At 42.0% G+C, this 25,781-nt stretch overlaps 2 protein-coding genes across 30 annotated transcripts in view; one reads left to right on the forward strand and one right to left on the reverse strand.

The window, feature by feature from the left end:
- Positions 1-314: 314 nt before the first annotated feature.
- Positions 315-7,446, reverse strand: LOC147372991 (uncharacterized). The gene is made up of 3 exons (XM_086404359.1): positions 6,711-7,446; positions 3,297-3,430; positions 315-1,484 (listed from the first exon to the last, which is right to left on the reverse strand). The coding sequence occupies exons 1-3, from the start codon at positions 7,444-7,446 to the stop codon at positions 1,008-1,010; spliced, it is 1,347 nt and encodes a 448-aa protein (XP_086260485.1). The 3' UTR covers positions 315-1,007.
- The window catches only part of ERC1 (ELKS/RAB6-interacting/CAST family member 1), a 267,903-nt gene continuing 248,416 nt past the window's right edge, over positions 6,295-25,781 (forward strand). For 17 of the 29 annotated variants that reach the window (XR_015164439.1, XM_086402552.1, XM_086402548.1 and 14 more), the window contains exon 1: positions 7,122-7,287. The gene's annotated coding sequence lies outside the window, so the exon portion shown is untranslated. Of the gene's footprint in view, positions 6,531-6,992; positions 7,288-7,316; positions 7,462-25,781 lie in introns of those variants that run through there. The other 12 variants (XM_086402545.1, XM_086402549.1, XM_086402554.1 and 9 more) reach the window with 6 other exon arrangements.

Raw genomic sequence — 25,781 nt, forward strand, 5'->3', positions numbered from 1 at the left:
TGGGTGTCCTACACCTCAACTCAATTTTGACATATCTACACAGAGACAGCATCAGGCTGTGCAGATCACAGACTACTGTATACCCCTCTCCCCCATCTCAGGATGCCAGGTGCAAGCCAGGTTGTTACCTGTGCTTCTGACCCACTGGTCACAAACTACAGGTTCCAACAATCTCTCCCAACTCAGAATGCCAAGTGCAAGTCCAGGCTGTGACCTGTACTTCTGACTGACTGGGTTATTAACCAGAGAGTCTCACGACTGCGTTCTTGGGTTTGATTAATTTGCCAGAGTGGCTCACAGAACTCAGAGAAAAATTTTTACACACTGGATGACTGGTTTATTATTATAAAAAGAACAGCCAGATGGAAGAGATGCACAGGGCAAGACATGGGGAGAGGGCACAGAGATAACAAGCCCCCTCCTGCTTGCCACTCTCCCCACTTCTCCAGGCAGTCACCAACAGGCAGCTCTCTGAACCCTGTCCTTGTGGACTGTTGTGAAGGCTTCATTACTTAGATATGATTGATCAAATCATTGGTAATTGGCAACTGATTCAGCCTCTAGTTTCTCGCCCCTCCGTGGAGGTAAGGGGGTGGGGCTGAAGTTCCAACCCTGTATTCCCTGGTTGAGTCCTTTGCTAACGACTTCCATCCTTCAGTCAGTTCAGTCGCTCAGTCGTGTCTGACTCTTTGTGACTCCATGACTTGCAGCACACCAGGCCTCCCCGTCCATCACCAACTCCCGGAGTTCACTCAGACTCACATCCATCGATTCTGTGATGCTATCCAGCCATCTCATCCTCTGTCGTCCCCTTTTCCTCCTGCCCCCAATCCCTCCCAGCATTAGAGTCTTTTCCAATGAGTCAACTCTTCACACGAGGTGGCCACGGTACTGGAGTTTCAGCTTTAGCACCATTCCTTCCAAAGAACACCCAGGGCTGATCTCCTTGCTGTGCAAGGGACTCTCAAGAGTCTTCTCCAACACCACAGTTGATATGCATCAATTCTTCAGTGCTCAGCTTTCTTTATAATCCAACTCTCACATCCATACGTGACTACTGGAAAAACCACAGCCTTGACTAGACGGACCTTTGTTGGCAAAGTAATGTCTCTGCTTTTCAATATGCTGTCTAGGCTGGTCATAGCTTTGCTTCCAAGGGGTAAGCGTCTTTTAATTTCATGGCTGCAGTCACCATCTGCAGTCATTTTTGAGCCCCAAAAAATAAAGTCTGACACTGTTTCCCCATCTATTTGCCATGAAGTGATGGGACCAGATGCCATGATCTTCGTTTTCTGAATGTTGAGCTTTAAGCCAACTTTTTCACTCTCCTCTTTTACTTTCATTAAGAGGCTTTTTAGTTCCTCTTCACTTTCTGCCATAAGCGTGGTGTTATCTGCACATCTGAAGTTATTGATATGTCTCCCGGCAATCTTGATTCCAGCTTGTGCTTCTTCCAACCCAGCGTTTCTCATGATGTACTCTGCCTAGAAGTTAAATAAGCAGGGTGACAGTATACAACCTTGACTTACTCCTTTTCCTATCTGGAACCAGTCTGTTGTAGGGCTTTCTAAAAGTCACCTCATTAACATAAACACTTAAATAACAGGATACTTATTTCACCTTACGGCTCTGAAAGTGATTTCAGGAACTGAGGAACAAGGGCTGAACCCTACAAGAGAAGTTCCTGTTGCTCTTGTCCCTCAGGAAATTCCAAGGGTTTTGGGAGCTGGGTCAAGAACCTTGGATGAAGACCAAATATACATATGAGAGATATTTTAGTTGTCTGAGACCAAATGTGTATTTCTTTTTTTTAAACTGTAGTTGATGTACATTGTCATGTTAGTTTCAGGTGTACAACATAGTGATTTGACATTTAAACATATTACAAAATGATCACCAATATATTTTTCTTGCAAGTTACTGTATTGCAGATAAGCTAAGAATTCTCCAAATCTTCAACTTCTGGTTCATTTTTGTTTAACAACTCCTTTAATTTCTCTCTCACCTCCTGTATACTCTAAGGAGTAAGAAGAAATTTGGCTGCACCACAAACACTGCTTAGAAATCTCTGCAGCTAAATATCAAAGTTTATTACTTTTAATTTCTACCTTCCACAGAATACTAGGAAACAGTTTGACCTTCTCTGCCACTTTATAAATAGGGTCACCTTTCCCCCGGTTTCCAATAGCATGCTCCTCATGCCTGAGATCTCATCATAGTCACCTCTTAACTTGCATTAATTCTACCAAGAGTGTCTCTTCCAGGTAATCTAGGCTTTTCCCAAAACACACCTCAAAAACCCTTCGGCTTCTACTCACTGTGCTGTGTTGTGCTACGTTGCTTCAGTCATGTCCAACTCTTTGGGATTCTCAAGGCAAGAATACCGGAGTGGGTTGCCATGGCCTCCTCCAGGGGATCTTTCCTACCCAGGGATCAAGCCTGAGTCTTTGGTGTCTCCTGTGATGGCAGGAGGGTTCTTTATCACTAGTGCCACCTGGGAAGCCTCTATTCATTACCCACTAGCAAAGCCCCTTCCACATTTTTAAGGCATTTGTTACAGTGGCACCCCACTTCTCAGTACCAAAATCTGTTATTAGTCTGGTACGGCTGACATAACATCACAGACTGGGCAACTTAAATAACAGTAATGTATTTTACACGTTTCTGGAGGCTGGATATCCAAGATCAAGGCATTGGCAGGTTTGGCTGGATTGCAAATGGCCATCTGCCTTTCCCCAACCTATGGCAAGCACTCTTATGCTTTCTGTCTCTGTGACTTTTACTATTCCCGGTACCTCATATAAGTGAAACTGTACCACGTACAGTCCTTTTGTGATTGGGTTATTTCATTTGGCATAATGTCTCCAAGTTCACCATATTGTAGCATGTGTCAGAATACCCTTCCTTTTTAAAGCTGAACATACAAAAGTTTTGTATATTCCATTTTGATGGAGTCCAGTTTTAAAATTTTGTCACAGTTTTGGTTTCATAGCTAAGAAACTATTACCTAATCCAAGGTCATAAAGATTTACACCTGCTTTTATCTAAAATTACTGTAGTTTCAGCATTTATATTTAGGCCTGTGATCCATTGTCAATCAGTTTCTGTGTATGTGAGGTAGGGGTCTGATTTCATTTTTTTTTGCATGTGGTTATGCAATTGTCCCAGCACCCTTTGTTGAGAACACTCTTAGTTCCCCAGTGAATCAAATGCCCACAAATGTGTGGGTTATTTTTGAATTCTCAATTCTTTTCCACATTATATACTTCTATTATTATTCCAGTACCACATATTACCTTGATTATTAGAGCTTTGTAGTCAGCTTTGAAATCAGGAAGAATGAATGTTTCAGCTTTTTTCTTCATGATTCTTCTGGCTATTCTGAGTCCCTTGCACTGCCATGTGAATTTTAGGATCTGCCTGTCAATTTCTGGGGGAAAAAAAAGCAACTGGGATTTTTGATAGGATTGCATAGACTCTGTAGAACAAATAAAGGAGTACTGCTTATTGTAACAATATTAAGTCTTCTACTTCTTGGTCACAATTTAGCTTAATTATAAACCCTATACTTGGTGTCTTCCCAGCCTCTCAATAAGCCTAATAACTCCTCGCTCCTCCACTGGCCACTTTTCCTACTTGTTACAGTACATTTTAGCAGCTGTTTCTGACTCTGCCAACTACAGATGTCATCTCTGGAGTGCTTCTACCTTTACTCTACCTTTCCCCTCTCTGTTTCACATCTTCAACTACCAGTCATATTTTTACCTTTACATTGTCAACATCAGTATAACTTATAAACTATGCTTTAACTACAGCAAGATTAGAAACCAGCACTAAGCTTTCTATCGACTAATTATTCAGTTCAATTCTTTTTCAGATTTCTCTCCCAGAATGCCTATCCTTCCACCCCAATCTAGCCTAGCTATTTATTAATTAATTTTTGGCTGTGCTGGGTCTTCATTGCAGCACAAGGGGGCTTCCCTTGTTGCAGAGCACCAGCTCTAGAAGGCGCAGGCTTGGTAGTTATAGCACAAGGGCTCAGCTGCCCTGTGGCTTGCCGGATCATAGTTCTGACTAGATATCGAACTCATGTTCTCTGTGTTGGAAGGCAGAGTCTCAACCACTGGACCACCAGGGAAGCCCTAATCTAGCTCTTGGGACATCCCTTTACTTCTGAATTAGATCCACTGATTCCTGGTCAGTAGTGTTGTCAGACACCTCATTTCTACCTCATGGTTAAGTTAACTTTGAAAAAAAAGCCTATGTGGGTGCTTGACGTTTTCAATCTCTGCATATCTGAAAATGTTCTCATTCTGATCTTTTAATGATAGTTCAGCTAGGAATAGTTGTTTTTTTTTTTAATTCCTAGAATTTCAAGCTCAAGAAATATTTCCCTCAGACACTTGAAGGTCTTTGTTATCTTCTCATATCTACTGTTGCTGGTAAGAATTCTAATCACAGTCTTACTCTTTTATGGGTCACTTTTTTCCTGGGAAATTCAGGACCTTCTTGTATCTTCAGCATTTTAACATTTTACAAGGTTGGTTTCTGTTTTTGCTCTCCACCAATGGACAATTTTTAGCTCTGGGAAACTTTCGTCCATTATTTCTGGGTTAATTTCCCATCTTTTATTTACTGTTTTCTCTTTCTCTTGTAATATTAGTACTGTTGGATTGACTTTTTCTTATATTTTCTCTTGCAATTTCCATCTCTTTGCATATTTCTTCTATTTTCCTTAAAACTTAATGGACTTTACCTTTCAACAAAAGTGAATTTACAATTTTGGCAATTTCTTATTTTTAATTTAAGATTTACTTTTTGTTCCTGGATTGTTAACTTATATGAGTATATTATCCTTGTTTCATAGCTGTAATAAGTTGGGCGCATACTATATTTTTTTTAAGTTCTCCGAAGTGTCTTTTTCCTCTGTGGTCACATTTTCTCCTCTGTCAGCCCCAAGCTGGAGACTTCCCTTAAATATCTAACAGCCCTTGGTTATCTGTTCATATTTAAGATGAAATAGTTGGACGCTGATGACGAATCTTTAGAACTTGGGAGGGTCTTGCCAACTTCACTCTAGGGTGAGTGGGTAGGAAGCTGGCTATTGTGCCAGAATAAAGAATGCTTTACTCTTAGTCATTAAATGCTCCCCAGAGATTATAAGAACTTGATTTTTAGCCTGGGATAAATGCCTAGCTATTGTATCTGAGGTATGGGGTGGGGAGGGCTGGGGTACTGCTGTTCTACATAGAAACCTTTAGTTTCCTTGTTTTCGTCCCTGCTTCTCACTCTTGGTCTGTTGTGCTGATGTCTCCAAATTTCAATTTCTTTAAATCACTTCTGGCTGCTAGGCCTCCTTCCTCAACCGCAGTACTCATTCCCTACACCTATTCCAAACTATGGTTTCTTCCATTTTGTTTAATCAGACCACACTCACTTTCTCGGTGTAAAATTAAAAAAAAAAAATTTTTTTTGGTGGCTCCCTTCCCATTTTCTGTTCTGTACTGATTTGTATCATTTTTCATTTCTTTATGAGCATTTTAACAGGGTTTTAGGAAGAGAAGGCAATTAAAGAATGTACTCAGCCAGCTTGAATTAAAAAAACAAAAACAAAAACCCTGGGACTTTCCTGGTGGTCTGGTGGTTAAGGCTCCAAGTTTCCAGTGCAGGGGGAATGGGTTCCATCCCTGGTCAGGGAACTAAGATTCAGAATGCTGTGTGAGGTGGCCAAAAAAAAAAAAAGACCCTACTTAAATGTAGATTAAAAGAAAAAAAAGATATGTAGGGCAGAGTAGGGAATAAGAAACAAGAACAGTGGAATGACAAAAAAGAGAAACCAAAAAATTTTCTAAGCCTGTGATGTGGACAGTATTCCTGTGTAGGCAGAACAATGCTTAACTTAGCATCTTCCACTCTTCAAACCCACACATTTCAGGGTTTGAAGATAAACCTGAGACATCTCGTCCACACCCCACTTTACAGTTAAGAAAAGCAGGACCCAGAAGTACTGTGATCTTCCCAAGGTCACACAAGTAGAGGGTGGGCGAGGGGAAACCAGGTAGATAGCATGAAGTCCACTTTGCTTTCCTTTCACCGTCTCACATCGCTGGGGAGTTTACAGGACGAGCGGATCGGCAGTCAGGTGAGGAGGACCGTGAGTCACAGGGGGTAGGCTTTTCCTGAGTGAAGAGTCTGGGAAAATCAAATACTTTACGACGCTTCGTTTGGCAGGACCGCGCCGTCCCCAGGCAGCGGTCCTGATCGTACAGAAGGGGGCGACGGTGTAGCAGGACCGGGGCCGGGGGAACCCGAGGGCGGCGACGCTGGGCGGAGGGGGACGCGGTGACGAACGAGGACCCTGAGGAGGGGCGCGAAGGTGGCGGTGGGACCACGAGGGAACTCACGCTGCTGTGACTCAACTGCTCTCAGGGTGTTTAGTTACTGATAAAACACTCGCTGGTAGGGGCTGCCAACAACCCACATCATCACTCTTGCGGCGGCGACAGCTTACCTACAGCCTCACAGTAACGGTGCGTGCCTCAGACTAGGAAACCTGCCAGCGCTTCGGCACCACAAACTGGGGCGCACGACGCGGGGCCGCCTGCCACCCACGAGGACAGGGAAGGCCGCCGACGTGAACCGCGGACAGGCCGCAGGCGGGGTCTCCGGGCAGTGCGGATAGTCCGAGGGCCTTGGGGCGGGAAACTCACCTGCCCTCGGAGACCTGGGCCCCGGCTCCGCGGCCCCGGTCCGCCGAAGCGGTAGTGGTTTGCCCACTGTCGGCGCCGCGCCGCCTCCTACGGCAAGCGGGAGGAGACAGACGCCTAGCGCCCCGCGCGGGGAGTGTGTGCGCGTGTACACCCGCACCCGCCAGCCCCCATCCCACCGGCCTCTTGCAAGGCGCCCGAGGCCCGCGCGCGGCCGAGTCGCCCTCCCAGGAGGCTGCGTGATGGCGAGCGGGCGCGGCCGGGCGGGGGCGGGGCTCACGCTGACGTCGGCCCGGGGCGGGGCTGAGGACTCGCGCAGGGGGCGGGGCGCGGTGACGTCGGGCGCCCAGGCCGAGCTGTGGCGGCGGCGGTAGTGGCGGCGGCGGCACCCGGGCGGGCAGCGGCATCGGCAGCCCAGAGGAGGGTGAGACGGCCGCGGTAGCGGCAGCTCGGGATCGGGCGGCGCCTGGAGCTTCCCGCCCGTCGCTGGCGCCAGGGCCCTCGGCTCTCCTGCGCCCGCTCCTCCCCACGGCCCTGGCTGGGTCCGGGCAGCGCGCCCCCGGGGAGGGCGGAGCCGTAGGTGAGGCGCGGGGACCCCTCCCCCTCCGCGCCCTGCCGGGGGGATGGGACGTCCGGGAGGGCGGCCCCACCCAGCCCACCGGCGGGTGTCCCTAGACCGGCTCGGGGGCGGCGACGGCGGGGACCCGTGGGGGCTGCGGGCGGCCGGCTTCAGAGGCATGATGTTGCGGGCGAGGTGGGGACGTGCACGCCTCGGGGAGCCCCGGGAGGCTGGGGTGCGGTCGGGTGGGTCTGAGGTTTGGGTACCGATATGCAGCGTTGAAAGAGACGAGGATTCTGGTCTCTTCTGTGAAGTAGTAAGATGGGTGATGGAGGGTTGGCTTCCAGAAAGGAGATGAGCTGTGGATGTTGCCTTTGAAACAGTTGGAGAAGCTATTGCACTAGGTCTCACGTTTCTACTTAGGGCTTGGGGTCTTTTTTTTTCCCCCTTTAGGCGGGGTGGGGGTCGAGGAGGGAAGCGACTCCTTCAGCTTTTGGCTCAGGGTGGGGAAATTGTGGAGCGTGGACGGGTTTGGAGTTTTACACCCTTGAAGAGGAGCCGAGATCTTGTGTTAGACAACTTCATTTTGGCAGCAACATTAGGTAATAGGTCCCTTTACACTTAATTCCTAAAAGGCGTTATCTTCCAGTCTTTTATTTATTTTGGTGCCTATACGATCTGTATACCTCATCTTCAAGTTTTATCCTGGCCCCTTAAGAGAAGGCCCGAGGATCAGGTGGTTCCTTTGGAAGTCACGTTTCTGAGTAGTTGCAGGTGGTTGTGGTTGACTGCTTTGGATGGATGAGATGAACAATTTGCACATTCCTGTTGGCGCTAATTAAATGAAACATACTTACGTGTTTTAAAGCACGACTGTCTTTTGCAGCTCAGTTTTTAGTAGATCTTGACAGTTGTTTTGTGTTTGATAATTATTGGAGATTTCTGAAGTTTCTCAATTGCATACACTTAAAATGAAGTGGAATAAAAGTTTTTGGTAGGTCCCTACATTTTTGAGAAACATTCTTTAAGTCAGGTGCTCTTAAAATGTTTTTGGGAGCATGTGTCTGTAACTGCATAGGGAGATGTTACTAAGAGTAAAGGTTCTTCACAGTGGTGTTTCACAACTTAGCACATTAAATCAGAATCTCCTTTTCTGGATTGCTGCTCCCCATCAGATTACAGAACTCCCTGGCCTTACCTGTCGGTTAATATCATTTAAGCTATTTCTTGCTCGGAAAACAGGCCCTGAGATGGACATGTATTATGTAATAGATGGAAGTAGGCATGACTCAATAATTCATTTATGGAGGAAGAGAAACCGTCATGAAATGGAATTTAAGCAGTGACTTTCCCAAGGCTTATTCAATTTATTTGGGAACATAGCCAGAGAAGTGCTTTCCTGTAACCCAAGAGAGAAATATCAGGGTGAGTGTCAGTGGTTGCCTTTTTTAACGTGTCTACTTAATGAGCAGACTATTATCCTCCAGCAAATACTTCTGCTTGAAGAAACTTATAGGAAACAGATGATATAATAGCTATTAAGTGAAAATAGGTGTGGTCCAATTTGTAATTATAAACAAAAGATTTAATTAACTATTCAGACAAGTCAAATTATAAGTTGATATAATAATGGTTTTGATACTGGAGTAGTCACTTGGAAAGATTAAAATTCACATATCTGGTTTTGGCTTTTATATTATACTTTGACTTAATTGAGTATATATGGGGACAGATGTGAACTGAGATACCAGGTGAAACTGTGCTAAAATCACATTTCCATGGCTGACAGTGGGATGTGGTTCTCCTTATTGGAATGCAGTCATATAATTTGGGGAAAGTGTAGGGTGATCTATTTCTCTTTAGGATTTCTTATGCCTGAGAAAACCGGTATGTTTTATTTTTAAGAAGTGTCATTTACTAGTCATTACTATGATATCTTTGTTGAGTCTACTGGGGTATTCCCCCCCTCCTCCCTTTTTTTTAAATTACTAAAGTCAGATAAGTATGTCAGTCTGTTAGGTCAACTTTAATACTGAAATGAAAAGCGAAGATTCTTAAAGCAACAACTGTTCTTTTTCTATGCTACATTTATGCCTTTAGAAACACTATAAGAGCTATTAAGTGTGTTTTGCACATACTATGACAAAAACGTTGATGGAGAAAGATGAGGGAGTGAAGTATTTTGGCTAATCAAATAACAAGCAGTGTATTGATTATGGATTTTCAGACATACAATGTAATAAAGTAAATTAAGCATAAAGGTTATGTGTAATACAGTTTATTTCTATGACTTGCTTTTTCAAAATGTGAGCCTTTGGGGTTCTGGCTCATTCATTTATTCATTCAACAGTTATTTTTTGAGTATGGTTCTGGGTAAATTTTTTAGCCATTGGGAATATAGTGAACAACACTGACTAAAATTCTCACCTTCATAGAACTTACCTTCTGGATACCTTCTGGGGAAATGAAGAGGAACTCAGCAAAGGAGATTAATAAGAGGCCATTGAGGTAGAAGGAAAACCAGGAGAGTATGATGTACTGGAAATGAAGGAAAGGAAGGTTTCAAGGAAGAGGGAATGATCAACTGTGCCATTGTTTAAAGATGTGTCAGACTGTTGGGCAGGAAAGAATTCTGCCTGATGTCTAATAACAGAGAGATGACTAAATGCTTTTTAGTGTGAGATGGAGGCAAATGGAAGAATCAGTTTTTTACTTCCTTGGATTGATTTAAAATAAATATATGTATAAATATATATATTTAAATTATATATAAATCATATTTTATGATTTACATGTGATAAATCATATATATATATTTTAAAGTCATATACAATATATATTTAAATATATATATTTCATACTTTATTCTTTTCAGAACAAAATATGCAGCCTGGGAGTTTATACTTATACTAAGGAGAGGGCTTCCCTGTGGCTCAGCTGGTAAAGAATCTGCCTGCAATGGGGGGAGACCTGAGTTCTATCCCTGGGTAGGGAAGATCCCCTGGAGAAGGGCAAGGCTACTCACTCCAGTATTCTGGCCTGGAGAGTTTCATGGACTGTATAGTTCATGGGGTCACAGAGAGTCGGACACGAGTGAGCAACCTTCACTTTGAGAAGAGGTATGATGTTATTGTTATTGATCATATATACACTTGTTTTTTTTAAACACATGTATCAAATCAGAAGTTATGAAAATACACAGGGAAAAAAATAAGTCTCTTCTCCATTCAGTTGTTCCTGAAGGCAGACGCTGTTTTCAGTTTCTTGTTTTTCCTAACCAGTGAAATTTTGTGCAATAATATGGCATTAAGCTATTTTAAAATTGCATAAAAATAACAAGTATTTTATCCTCTAGGTATTTTTTTCACAGGTTTAATATTTGTAATTATATTAATTACAAATAACTATAAATTAATATTTATAGTTGAAGTCTTAACTACCCACAGACCTTTTTTTAAAGTAATGGCTTTATTGAGGGATAATCCACATACCATACAATTCACCCATTAAAGTGTATAGTTAAGTTTTTTTGAGGAGTACATTCATCACCATGATCAATTTTAGAACATTTTCGTCCTCTCCAAAAGAAGTCCCAAACCCGTTAGCTGTCATTCCCTGACGTTTGGTTTTTAAGTATTGTTTTGCATAGTATGTGGGGAAAATGTTTGTGAATTACTTCATTTCCAGTTAAATGGCAGTGAAGCCATTTAGTGTTTACTTTTAATATTCTCTTTTTAAAAGCAATTTTTTTAGTATCTATTTACTTGGTTGCAGGTCTTTTAGTTGTGGCAGATGGTATCTGGTTCCCTGAACAGGGATCGAACCTCAGCAAGGAGTTTCGTTATAGTGGGAAAAGAGGAAAAGTTAACAGGCTTTTGTGGTCTGCTATGTTAAGTGCTTCGATAAGTGACATACAGGGTTCTACATCAGCTTATAGGATGGATCCCTAATAGGATTGCAGGAAGATCTAAGATGAGATCTCTTAAGGATAAGCGTGATTTGGCTAGATGAAAAGGATGCACGCCGAGGAAACAACGTGTGCAGGACCCAAAGGCAAGAATGCGATAAGGCAGGTGAGTGATATGAAGATGGTTTGACCTGGCTGCAGTGTTGAGTGGTGTGGGTATCACTTCTCCTTTCTGTGAAAAGGTGTGCTGTCTTAAAAAAGCAAAATAATTACAGTATTAATTTGCTTAAACTGTGGATTGCTGTCACTTCTTAGCTATAGAACTTTGGGTGAGTTACTTTATTGTCTAAAACTCAGTTAATTTTCTCATCTGTAGTCCTATCCAATGTGATTGTTGTGAAGAATAAATGAGATAGTGCTCATAAAACTTGAAATATAGTGAGTACTCTAAATCCAGCTGCCCTGATGATGACATTGGGGTGGTGGTTTTGATGATGTTGTGACAATGATCCTGAAAAATGGAATTCCTTAGGGTATTTTGGAGCCTCACAGAGTGCTTGGGAGACTGGAAAATGACCTGTCATTTAAATTTTTTTTTTTCTGGGAAGAAGGAAGTGACTGCCCAAAGCTTGAGACCAGCACTGTTCCGTGGAACTTTGTGTGATGGTAGGGATGTTCTCTGATTCACCATCAAATGTATTATAGCCACTAGTCACACGTGCCTTTCTTTTTTAAAGATTATTTGGTGTGGACCATTTTTAAAGTCTTCATTGAATTTGTTACAACATTGCTTCTGTTTTTTATGTTTTGGTTTTTTGGCCCCAAGGCACGTAGGATCTTAGTTTCCCCAACAGGAATAGAACCCGTATCCTCTGTATTGCAGGGCGAAGTCTTAACCACTGAACCAGCAGGAAAGTCCCCTCATGGGCCTTTTGAACCCTTGAAATGTGGTTAGTGTGACTGACAGGCTGTATTGTTAATTATATTACAAGTAATTTAAGTAGCTACTGTGACTATTGGCCACTATACTGGGCAGCACAGTTAGACACTTAAAGATTGAGGAATCTCATATTGAATTGTGGCAGTATTATAGAGTCGATAATTTTTAAAAGTTAAAAAAGTAGTTTTAGAAGCCTCACCAGGGGGTGGATTACAGCATGGGTTTACTAGGTCACATCAGAAAATAACGCTGTAGTTTCCTAGAATTGACATGGCTCCTAGACAGATAAAGGAAATGTAGTAGTTGTAATGTGTCTAGACTTCAGCTAGATCTTTTCGTGTTGTCTTTGTGGGAAATATGAAAAATTATGTTGTAGATTTCGTGAGAATAGGGACTATGTCACATGTTCTCTACTGAGCAAATAATAGATGCTTACTAAATATTTGATGACTGAATGGATAATGGTACAATTAAGTGAAGTCACAACTGGCTGTCAATGGCCCTCCCCAGAGAATAGAGAGTTGCTCACTCAAGATGATGGATTAGGGGAGCTGGTGTTAGATGGACACCTCATCCGTGTGTGTAGTGTTGGAATGACCCAGGAGCAGTGGCACAGGAAGTAGTGGCCATGAGAACCCGTGGCCCGCCTACCCTCACTGAGCGTGGAGGATGTCCAGGTCATCACTAGCTGCTGGTGAAGAGGCAGGGGTGGAAGAGACTGTGTTGCTGAGTAGCATGGAAGTCAAACTCACAGGATTTTTATACGAGGGTTCAGAAATAGTGGTCTGGAGGTGGCAGTGGAAGAAAGGAGGGTACCAGCCTCGTTTCCCAGGAGGGGGCGTGGCATGTAAGCGTCTTCACAGCCTCCACTTGAGGGGACTGCGTGGGAAGAGCATCCTGGAAGAGCCAGTTCTCCGCGAAGGCAGAGGTACTGAGCACCTTGAGAGGAGTTCTTTGGTAATAGAGTGAAGTTCCTTGCGAGTGTATTTCCCCACCCGAGTGGCTTCTTTTTTTTTTTTAATCATCACTTAAACTTTAAGAGAAGACTCTCTCATCTTAACAGATTCTTCAGCTCATACTTTCTCTGTCTCTTGTTTTAAGTTGACTTTTGCTCTTTGCTTTACAGCCAGACTTTGTTGAGAGAGTTGTTTGCATTTGCTTTATGTTTCCATTTCTTGACCTGCAGTTTTTCTTCTCTATTTCTGTCTGGCTTCTGTCTCCAGAGTTTCACTGAAACTGTGTTGCTTGGATTACCAATGTCTTTCTTTAAATGCCCTGGCTGTTTTTCTATCCATTTATTTAATCTCTTAGCAGCCATATTAATAGTCCTTTGGTATGCAATAAATTACCCTCAAACTTAACTTAAAACAACAATTTACTGTTTTATAATTTCTTTGGGTCAGGCATCTGGGTTTCGTGCGTCTGATTCAGGGTCACTCAGGAGGCTGCAATCAGATGTTGGCTAGGATTGGTGATCTCAGCACTCCACTTGGGGGAGGGTCTGCTCCCACCTCAGTTGTGTGACTGTTGGCTGGCCTGAGGTCCTTGCTGGCTGTTTGATGGAGAAGTCCGTTTCTGCCATTTGGGTCTCTGCATAACCTCACTCTAGCAACATGGTACCAGTGTCTCCTTGATTGAGGGGTCTGTGGAGGAGGAGGGAGTCCTTTTTGTAACCTAACCTGGGAAGTGACATTGTATCACTTCTGCGGTATCCTGTTCACTGGAACGGAGTCCTAGGTCCAGCACAGGCAAGCGAAGATTACACAATAGCAAGAAACTCAAAGGTAGATGTCATTAGAGCCATTTTCAGGATTGCCTACTACAGCCGCCTTTGACACAGTTCACTTCTCCTCCTCTGGTAGAACTCTCACTTTTTTCAGGGTCTTTAGATCACACTTCTGTTTTCCTTTCTGGTTCTCTGGGCTCTCTTTCCAGTCATCTTTGTTGAACCTTTTTCTCACAGTCATTAAATGTTTGAATTTCTCTGGGTGATCTCATCACCTATTCATTGCTCATCTGTGTGCTGAGTATTTGTGTTGCTATCTTCAGCTTTACCTCTCTCGTGTCAAAGAGCTGTTGTTGTCCCGTGCTGCCACTCGAACGCCCCTTATACTCAGCAGATCCCAAACTAAATGTGTGTGATTCCTGCTCTTCTCTGCAGTTCCTTCATTTGTTAAATGACACTACCAGAAATATGTGTAGTGTTAGTTACCTTGCGGCATGTGGGATCTTAGTTCCCCAACCAGGGATTGAACCCACATCCCCTGCATCAGAAGGTGGATTCTTAACCACTGGACCGCCAGTAAGTGTAAGTAAGTGTTAGTCACTCAGTCATGTCCGAATCTTCACGACCCCGTGGACTGCAGCCCATCAGGCTCCTCCGTTCCATGGAATTCCCAGGCAAGAATACTGGAGTGGGTTGCCATGCCCTCCTCCAGGGGATCTTCCTGACCCAGGGATCCAGTCCACATCTCCTGCATTGCAGGTAGATTCTTTACTGTCTGAGCCACCAGGGAAGCCTCTACTGGATTGCCAGGGAAGCCCCTAATGGTGTCTTTTGAGGAACAAGAGTCTTAATTTTAGTGTGATCCAGTTAGTGTTTATGTGGTTAGGGCTTTTTAAAAAAAAAATTTTTTTTAATGTGGATCATTTTTAAATTCTTGAATTTGTTACAATATCATTTCTGTTTTATGTTTTGGTTTTCTGGCCACAAGGCATGTGGGGTCGTAGCTCCCCAACCAGAGATTGAACCTGTACCCTCTGCCCTGGAAGCAAAGTCTTAACCACTGGACCGCCAGGGGAACCCGTGGTTAGTGCTTTTCCTGTGTAAAAAATCTTTCCCTACCCCATGGTCCTGAAGTTACTCTTTTGTTATTTTCTTGGAAGCGTTGTTATACCTTTCCCATATAGCTCTGTGATCTGCCTATAATTGATTTTTGCATATGCTTTAAGGTTTATTTTTGTTTTTCCAATATGGTTCCTGATATTCTCAGCATCATTTATCGACAGTTCCTTCCTTTTTCAACTGCATTGTACTAATTTGAGGTTCTGTTCCCTTCCACTCGTTTCTCTGTCTTGGTCCAGTGCCAGACTTAGTTACTCTAGTTTTATAGTACGTCTTCATGCCTGTTAAAGTGTTCCCACCTTGTTTTTTCCCAAGAATGTCTTGACAGTCATTGTCAGTGACGATCATGGTCAGTGATCAGTAATGGTATCAACATAGGGACGATGTAGACATCAATGGAAATGAGTAGAGAGTCCAAGTACAGACACCTATTTGTAGTTAATTTTCAACAAAGGTGGGAGGGTAATTCAGTGGAGGAAAGGATAGTCTTTTTTCTGGTTGTCTATCTTTTTTTAAACATTGGAGTATAGTTGCTTTACAGTGTTGTGTTTTCTGGTGTACAGCCAAGTGAGTCACCTCTACGATGGGCTATGTCAGTCGTCTTAGGGTCTAGAGTTTGACCTTGGGGCAGTGGCAGGACTTTGGGACTTTTGAGTAAAGGAAATAACAAACTTTATTTACATTTTACAAAGAGTGGGTAGGAGGAGGCTAAGTGAAGAGGCCGATTAAGAGGCTGGGCCTTAATCTTGTTAAAGTCTGAAACAGAAAGTGGTGACAGTGAGGATAGAGAAGCATCTGGAATTGAAAGCTTTAAAGAACACAGGACCGGCTGAGTGTGTGGGTGTATGTACGTGTATGTACATGTACTTTTGTGGGAGAAAGGGCAGTCGGTGGGGAGGGAGGAGACAGGTGACGCCCAGACTTTTGGACGGAGCAGGTAGGTTAGCAGCAGTGCTGTCTTAACGCAGTAGTCACTATACATGGGTATTTACATTTAAACTGATTTAAATGAATTAAGATTTGAAGTTTAGTTCTTCAGTCACACTAGCTGTATCTCATGTGGCCAGTAGCCAAATGGGAGTCATGATATCTGTTATCAGACAGTACAGATAGAGAATATTCTCATTGTCACAGAAAGGTCTGCTGCATTATTCTGGTCGGCAATTTTGGGTAGCAACTAGCTCTTCCCCCAGAGGAAAGTCAAAATAATAGGTGGTTTTCTCCAGTCTTTGAAGAGCTCTGGCTCCAGAGTAACCTAAGGGATTCTGTGAGTCAGACACTATTACCACCACCACCATCATCCAGTCATTGCCAGATACACAACACTTTCATGATCAGATAAGTTGCTGTTGGACAGCGCTGAGCCAGAGGGATGGTGATGCAATTCAGTGGGCTGCTGATGACTGTGGTGGCGCAGCAGGAACCTCTGGGAAGACTGCTGTCCAGTAGACCATCGTGTGAGCCACTTATGTGATTAAAATTTGAGTAGTCACATTACAGAGTTAAAAAATAATGGTTAGAGTTCATAATCTTATAATGTATTTTATTTAACCCAGTGCATCCAAAATACCATTTTCAACACGTTGAAATATGAAACATACCATATTTAAAATGGGCAACTTTACATTATTTCTTCATACTGAGTATTTAAAATCAATTGCATACTTTTATAGCATAAATTAATTCAGATGCTGTGATTTATCAGAAATACTTGATCTGTACTTAGAGTTCATAACATCTACAGTTGGAAAAGTAGATTCACATGCCCAGCTCATTCCAAACATGCTTAAAAGTTTTCCAGTAATTACCAGGTTTTTAAATTTAACTTTTAATTAACAATGAAATAACAAATGCAGTTCCTCAGTCTCACTAGCTCTTTTCAAGTAAACAGCCATGAGTGGCTAGTGGCCACTATATTGGACAGTGCAACTCTGGAACGACCAGTGACATTCACTTGATAGTTGGAAATTCAGGTCTGGAGCTCAGAAGAGAGGTGCAGGGACAGACAGGTGGATGGTAGGGACTGTGAGGAATGTAGAAATGAAAAAACAAGCTTGATTTTGGACAAACCAATATTAAGTTCTCTGTGTTAGTTGCTCAGTCGTGTCCAACTTTTTGCAACTACATGGACTGTAGCCTGCCAGGCTTCTCCATCCACGGGATTTTCCAGGTAAGAATCCTGGAGTGGGTTGCCATTTCCTTCTCTAAGATCTTCCTGACCCAGGGATCCAACCCAGGGCTCCTGCATTGAAGGCAGACTCTTTACCATCTGAGCTGCCAGGGAAGCCCTAGTTCTTGGTACTCCTTTTAAAAAAAAAATCTGTGAGTGCGTCTGTGAGAGTAAGGCAGTCGATGAGTGTGCAGAATATTGCAGTGGTTGGGTCAGGTGTGTCATCTTGGGCAACTCACTAAGCCTTTCTGAGCCTTAGTTTCCTCGTCTAGAAATGGGATGATACAGTCTCTGCCTACAAGGTTTCCTGGGAGTGTTAAAGGGAGTCTTCGTGGCAGGTATTAACCACGTATAGTGCTGCGTCTCCTCACTTCTTAGTTGACGTTTCTTGTGGAGTGTGATCATGTGCTCAGTCGTGTCCGACTCTGCGACCCCCAGGGACTGTAGCCCGTCAGGCTCCTCTCTTTAATACTCTATTCTTTATCAGTTTGAAACTTTATTCGTTTTTTAGGGAAAAAACGTATTTTAATTATGCATATTGTTGTGAGCTGAATCCCAATTTGTGAAGCTTTAAGTTATGAAGAAAAGTATATCTTAAAGTAAAGGAAATATACTTATTATTCACATGGATGAATGCTCATTATGGTCTACACTCTATGTTAAGTGCTTTGTATGATGCCGTGAAAGGTTTTTTTCCTAATGTGAGATGTAACATGGTATTTCTTTTGTAAAGTTTCACTTAAGTAGAATTTGTAATAGAAAATCTGTTTTAATTCTGGAACTTTGAAATGTATCATCGTCTCATTCTTTTTCTTAGTTATTCCAGGAGCCACTGTATTGTGCTTGAATCTCTTTGGGTATTTTTAAAATTATGATTTCATTGTATTCTGGGCTAAATCTATAGAGTCTCTAATTCTACATTTCGGTATAAACATGTAAAAAATTATGATGAAAAAATCCCCATGTAATTCATGGTATTCGGAGAAGCATGGTAACCAAGAGGAGAAAAATGGACTCTACTAGGTCAAAGAGGAAGGAACTGTGATTTTTTTAACGGCTCTGCAGATTTCTCCAGGTCTGTCTCTCAGCTCCCAGCTTGCCCATTATATCTGTCACTGCACTGTTTCTCAAGTGTGTTGGATAAGATGACAAACATTTTTACAATACCCCCATGTGCTACAGACCTACGGTGTGCTGGAAAATCTCGCTGTCTTTTTCATATCATGCCCTGTGTACTCCCTTACATCTGATGTTAGGCATCTTGCATCTGTGTTGTTGTAAATAATGAAAAATTTTAATGATGCATTTTGGACCAACAGATAGGTTTGCTGTTACGTGCTAACCACATTTTGTGGTGGCAGCTGGGAAGTGCTGTATGGGATGGGTTTTTGAGCCCAGGTCCCAAAGGAAGAAATGCTCACCCTAAATGAGAGTGGCCTTTCCCTTTCGTTTCTGTTTAAATATTTTGAACATTTTTTTTCCTTTTAAAAAAGGCCTATATGCCCATTTGGAAAAATTTGACAACTGTTAGGAAGAAGGCTAACAGATTTCCTACCATTCTTTGTGATGAGCTTATCTGTATACAGTTGACCCTTGAACCAACGGGGGTGGATATGAGGGGCTCTGACCCTCCCTGCAGTCGAAAATCTGTATATAACTTATAGCTGGTCCTCTGTAACAGGGGTTGTTCCAAGTCTACAGATTCAGCCATCTGTGTTTTGTGTCATACTGTAGGATTTACCGTTGAAAAAAAAATCCACGTATAATCTGACGTGTGAGGTTCAAACCTGTTGAGTTCATGGATAAACTGTATTTGCAAAATGGAGAGTATATGTGAAAATGTAGGTCCACTTTCATTTACTGTATTATAAACATTTTTCATATCAGACATTGGTTATAAATGTGTTTTGCAGATGAAATGTAATCATAAAGATTTCACTTAAACGTTTCCCAATTGAACAAGTACTAATAAAGCTGGTATATCATAATGTAGTGGTTTTTTCTACATTTTGGATCATTTAAGTAGATAGGGTTTCCTGGTTTTGGAATTACTGGATCAAAAGATGAATGTTTTTAAGACACTTGACCATTTTCAAACTTACTGCTTCCCAAATGCTCTTATTTTTTGAGGATGAAAGCAAGCACTTAGAATACAAATGCTTTTATTATTTTAGGGAAGACAGTAAAACATAGGGTACTAACAGTTTTTCACCTAAACTTTTAAATTTATGAAATGTTTCTTTTCAGACATGCAAAAAGATTGAGTTGTCTAATTAATAAATACCTGTGTACTCACCACCTAGATTAATGTATAATTATATAGTTAAAAACTTTGTGCTTAGTTCTCCCTGGTTATAAATGTGTTTTTACCAACAATGATGTGACTGTTTAACCTTATCCCATAACGCAGGTCTATAGCCAAGACCTTTTGGGCCAGAATTCAGAATTTCTTAGGTTTCAGAAAGGTGATCGGCTGCATCTACTGTGTATTATCTAACTTTCCAAGCAAAGTCAGGGGGCACCCTCCAGTTCCTTCATCAAACATATTCAGTTCAGTTCAGTCACTCAGTCGTGTCCGACTCTTTGCAACCCCATGAATTGCAGCACGCCAGGCCTCCCTGTCCATCACCAATTCCCGGAGTTCACTCAAACTCACGTCCATCGAGTCAGTGATGCCATCCAGCCATCTCATCCTCTGTCATCCCCTTCTCCTCCTGCCCCCAATCCCTCCCAGCATCAGAGTCTTTTCCAATGAGTCAACTCTTCGCATGAGGTGGCCAAAGTACTGGAGTTTCAGCTTTAGCATCATTCCTTCCAAAGAACACCCAGGACCAATCTCCTTTAGGAGAGACTGGTTGGATCTCCTTGTAGTCCAAGGGACTCTCAAGAGTCTTCTCTAACACCACAGTTCAAAAGCATCAATTCTTCGGCGCTCAGCTTTCTTCACAGTCCAACTCTCACATCCATACATGACCACTGGAAAACCATAGCTTTGACTAGACAGACCTTTGTTGGCAAAGTGATGTCTCTGCTTTTGAATATGCTATCTAGGTGGGTCATAACTTTCCTTCCAAGGAGTAAGCGTCTTTTAATTTCATGGCTGCAGTCACCGTCTGCAGTGATTTTGGAGCCCCCAAAAATAAAGTCTGACACTGTTTCCCCCGTTTCCCCATCTATTTGCCATGAAGTGATGGGACCAGATGCCATGATCTTCATTTTCTGAATGTTGAGCTTCAAGCCAACTTTTTCACTCTCCTCTTTCACTTTCATCAAGAGGCTTTTGAGTTCCTCTTCACTTTCTGCCGTAAGGGTGATGTCATCTGCCTATCTGAGGTTATTGATATTTCTCCTGGCAATCTTGATTCCAGCTTGTGCTTCTTCCAGCCCAGCGTTTCTCATGATGTACTCTGCATATAAGTTAAATAAGCAGGGTGACAATATACAGCCTTGACGTACTCCTTTTCCTATTTGGAACCAGTCTGTTGTTCCATGTCCAGTTCGAACTGTTGCTTCCTGACCTGCATATAGGTTTCTGAAGAGGCAGGTCAGGTGGTCTGGTATTCCCATCTCTTTCAGAATTTTCCACAGTTTATTTTGATCCACACAGTCAAAGGCTTTGTCTTTGATATCAGTTCAGGTATAATTTTTGTCATGAAATTATTTACAGAATTTGGTGGTTTTCAGAATTGAGATGCATGGTCGTGAACATGTGTGTCTCTCCAGTATACTTGTTCAGTGTGATCAGTCTGGTAGTATTTGTTGAATGGATCGTAACATAGTAGGAGATGTGCTTTAAAATGGAAGGTAACTACCATCCAAACAGTTTAGTATTTTAGGATTGGTAGAAATCAAATAGCAATGAGGACTGGAGTCACTGGGGAAGGCTACACAACCTAGAATGTGGCTCTTTTGAACTGAGTGAGTAGCTCAGGTCGCTCATTTAAGTAGAGAACAACCATGATTAATTACATTGTGTTTACTCCAAGTATTTGCTTGACAAGATTACTTGTCATGGTGAGAGCTTTGATAGACCTTACAATTAGCTTAACTGATTAATAAAAATTATTAAAAGCCACCATTAAGCTGATCGTAACTGAGTCACTCAGCCTTCTCACCGTTCCATAAAAAAGAGTGAAGTGACACCTGTGACGGGTGTGGTGATGGCTGCTGTTAGCAAAGGTCCTCTCTTCCTGTTGGCGTGTCATCACAACATGCCCCAGCCTTGCAGGTCTGTAATTTTTGGTCTCCAGGAGGATCAGATCAAGATCATACAGCCTGATGTCTGGTGTTAGCAGAACTATTAGGCCCCATGCTGGGGGTGGAAGCAGAGACATCTGTGCTTCTTTAACTTGTGGGGCTGTCTTTAACCTCTTACTCATCACAGAGACCTTGTCAGCTTAGGGCCTAGCCCATTAATTACCATATTATAGTGTTGAATGGTCGAGGGCCTTATTGAAGCCCTTAGTTGTGGTAAGACTGAGTAAAAGTAATACATGCTTTCTGTTAAAACAATTGAAAAAGAAAAGAAAAAAAGAAATGCATGTGTACAGGGGAAGAGTGGCTCTATTTGACCTTTGAGAAATAGCTCCTTGCCATCCAAATCATTGCTGTGTATATGCGAACATTCATGTCTCCTTTTGTCTGCTGTTGGGACAACAACAGACAATTCTTCTGTAACATGCTCCCTACCCTCCACTTCACAATACATCATAGATGTCTTTATAGAAATTGTCAAATATAGAGATTTACTTATATATTTTTTTTTTCTTCACAGCAGTATTTTATAGTGTGGCAATAGGATAATTTAACTAGTCTCTTGGTGGTAGAAATTTAAATTCTCTCTTTTTGCTGGTACAAAATAATACACTAATTGAACATAACTGCACTTGTATCCTTAAACTTGTGAAATATGTTTTGCAGAGAATAACTTTAAAAGCAAGACCTCCAGAGGGTATGCACATTTTTTTTTTTTTCATGTTTATGGATCAGTATATTTTTGAAACCACACCCAAACTAACAGCAGTGGAAGATGTACAAGAGAACTGGGTTCACCTTATAAATCAAGCATTTTGAGTCCTACAATACCTCCAAAGGATTAAAAGATAGATGGTTGATGTCTTTGGTTCCACCAAATTGTACTAGAATTGGATTTTAGAATTTTGGTCTATTGTTAGTCTTTTAATAAAGGGCTTAATATAGCAGCACATTTCTTGTCCCTAGTGACATTTTTGTCACAAAATGAACAGAATCTTAAAAGTTATGGAGGAGGAATAAATTAGTTTGGGATTAACATGTACACACTAGTATATATAAAATAGATAATCAACGAGGACCAACTGTATAGCCCAGGAACTCAATATTTTGTAATAACCTGGAAGGGAAAAGAATCTGAAAAAGAGTATGTGTGTGTGTGTAACTGAATCACTGTGCTGTACATGTGAAACTAACAACATTGTAAATCAACTATGCATCATTTAAAAAAATGTTGAAATACGGCCTTTTAAAATACTCTACTCATTTTCTGATAGTTGATGCTACTTAGTAATAGTGTAACTCATCATAGCAGGTTGGACTAGTAATTTTGAGATTTGGGTCAGATTCCATACGTAAAGCTTAACTAGCCAACGGGCGATGTGTTTTCTAGTTCCTCTTATAAATATCTGCTAGCACATGGGTGTCAGCCTTTCCAGCTGTCATTAACTGGAAGTAGGTTACTGTGTTGTGTTAGAGGGTTTTCTGCCCTCCTTTGATTTATGAGTACTTGGTGCTCCTCTGGAGACTCAGAACGTGGAGCGCTGTTACTATCCTTTAATCTGCAAGGAGAGGCTGAGGGCGGCTGTGATGCCCGCACTGTTTGCAGGAAGAGTGAGCATGGAAGGCTAGCACACGACCGTTGTGTGTGTTAGTGTTTTACTCTTAGGCCCCTGGTTGGACTCCAGGATTCTCAGTGGGTATGTATTTGTATGTGGGCTGGAGCTGGGCTTAGTGGGTGGGTGTTCTTTTTCCTCATGTATATAGATTTTTGAACCAATGCCTTTCTTGTAGGGATCCTGGAATTTTCCAGTATTCTTCTCTTTATGGTTTTCCTGACCTAGATAACAAGCTTCGTGGTATGAATATATAGTAGTGGCCAGGTCTGAACTCTGTTTTGTTGCTGCTGTTTTAAGAACTCACAGAAATACAGTAGCGACTATGAGAAGTAGGATTTAAAATATTAAGAAAAACCTTAGATGACAAAGAATCGGCCTCTTGTACCTTCCATGTTCTGCTTTCTCTCAGCAGCATTTATTACCCTTATTCCTTTTGGGGTATCAGAGTGGATTATTCTCACTATCACTGCTTCTTTATGGCCATCTATATATTCTGGTTAAGGGAGAGAAAAAGCACTTTTATTCTTAGCAGTTAGATGGACGTTTTTTAGAAAGAACTGTACAAAAGCTCTAAGGGAGAAAAACTCAAATCCCCATGTGTAGAAGGGTTTTTAGAATAGAAATGAATTATTAAAAGCAATAAAATTTGTAAAAATTTTGTAATTATAGAAGCAGGATACCACATTTTTTATTCTGATTTAACCTTTAGTTGCCATTTGCTTAATTGAGAGATCTCATAAGATATGAAGACCCAGCATAGCCCCAAAATAAATAAAAAGTGACTCTTCATTGTTTTAAAAATTAAGTTCATTCTTTCAGATCTTGATGTTTGTGATTTTCAGGGCATAATATGAGAGGACAAAAATACATCACAGTGCCGACAGAGAAGAAGGTTGTCAGTTTATGGAATTTGGTTAAAATTAAAAATGAAATTTGTTAATAGAAGGAAATGACAAGTTTCCTTTACAGTTGTCTTAATTGCTTTTATTTGCTGTTTCCATAAACTCATTTCAAGATTACCGCTACCTCCTGAACGTATAGGAACTATGTTAATGAATTTTACTAGCATTTAGGTTAACCTGTGGAGTTAGCAGACACTTGGCTTACTTGTTTTAGGCATGGCACTGGGTTTTGGAAATAAGGCGCTCCTTTGCCTGTAAGGCAAGTAGTTCATTAACTAAAACATAGTGAATGTATTGTTTTAAAAGCCCTTGGTACTTTAAGAGCGGCGCCTAAATTAGGGGTTTAAGGGTTTGTGCAGGATTGTGATTACTAAGCTTAGTTTGGAAGAATGAGTTGTAAGAAGCTAGTTGATGGGGAAGAAGCAGCTCATGGAAACAAAAGAGAGGATGGTATTTCAGGAAATCGCAGGTATCTGAGAATGGTTGTCACACAGAAAAGGAGAGTGGTTAAGAAGTGACCCATCTTTAGAGAGGCAGGCAGGTCCCAGATCGTGAAACGTTTTGTCTGCAGTGCCAAGGAGTTCAGATTCTTATTTTGGGATGCCATCACAGGAAGTATGTAGGTGTGTGTGATCATGTCATATTTAAATTTTAGAGCAGTGGTTCCTAGTTGTTGTTTTTTTTTTTTTGTTCCAGCATCTGTTTGCACTCTTATAAATTATGCAGACTCTAAATAGCTTTTTTATGTGGGCTGTATCAGTTACTGTTTACCATATTAGACAGTAAAACTGAGAAAATTTAAAAGCATAGGACTGCACGTTCCATTAGCCATCACGGAGCCTCTGGAAAACACTACTATACCTTTGTGAGAATGCACAATGAAAAAGCAAGTGATGTGGTGTGAAAACAGTTCACTCCCGCATCTCCTGTTTGGGCCCCTCTGCATCACCTTGTGGGCTTGAGGGGAGCAGGGAGTCTGACTCGCTTGGGAATCGTCGCGTTAGAGGACCATTCCAGCAGTGGTGAACAGCAAGCACTTTAAATTGTGATCCAGTGTGCGCATGTGTGTTCCTGAACACCCAGCAAGATTTAGGAAACAATACTGTCTGTGTTAGTTATCTCTTACGTAAAAAGTTATCTAAAAACTGGATTAAGAAAAAACACGTCATCTCACAGTTTTTGGAGAAGGAAATGGCACCCCACTCCAGTATTTTTCCTGGGAGATCCTATGGACAGAGGAGCCTGGTGGCTACAATCCATAGGGTCACAAAAGAGTAGGCTACAACTTAGCGACTAAACAACACAGTTGTTATGAAGAGCACACTGGGTGGTTCTGGCTTAAGGTGTTTCGTGAGGTTGCAGTCGTCTGAAGGCTTGACTGAAGTCGGAGGGTCCCTTTCCAGGCCTGCTCACGTGGCTGTTGGTGCTCTCTGTAGGTTAACTGGAATACCCTTACAGCATGGTGGCTAACTGCCCCCAGAGCCAGAGATCCAAGAGAGTGACCAAGACTGAAGCCTCTGTGTCTTTATGAGTGCATTTTGGAAGTGATACATTGTCAGAAGCAAATCCTTTAAGACTGGTGGTACACAGAGGAATTTTGCCTCCCCTCTTGAAGGAAGGAGTAGCAGATGATTTAGGCGGGTACCTTAAAATACCACAGGGTACTTGTCAGGAGAAGGGCGTGTCCTCCATGTGTCTGTTTCCTGCACGCCCTGAGTGCAAGGTCCTGATTGCTCTTCATCTGGGCCATTGTTAGAGGACCATTCTGGCAGTGGTTTACAACAAGAACTTTAACTTGTGATCCAGTGTGTGCATATGTGTTCATGTGCACACCTGAAACAAAAGTTTCAGGAAACAATACTGTGTTATCTCTTATATAAA

The sequence above is a fragment of the Bos grunniens genome, chromosome 5 (assembly GCF_055505025.1).
Source record: "Bos grunniens cultivar Pamir isolate PY7600 chromosome 5, Bosgru_T2T1.0, whole genome shotgun sequence".
Classification (NCBI taxonomy): Eukaryota; Metazoa; Chordata; class Mammalia; order Artiodactyla; family Bovidae; genus Bos; species Bos grunniens.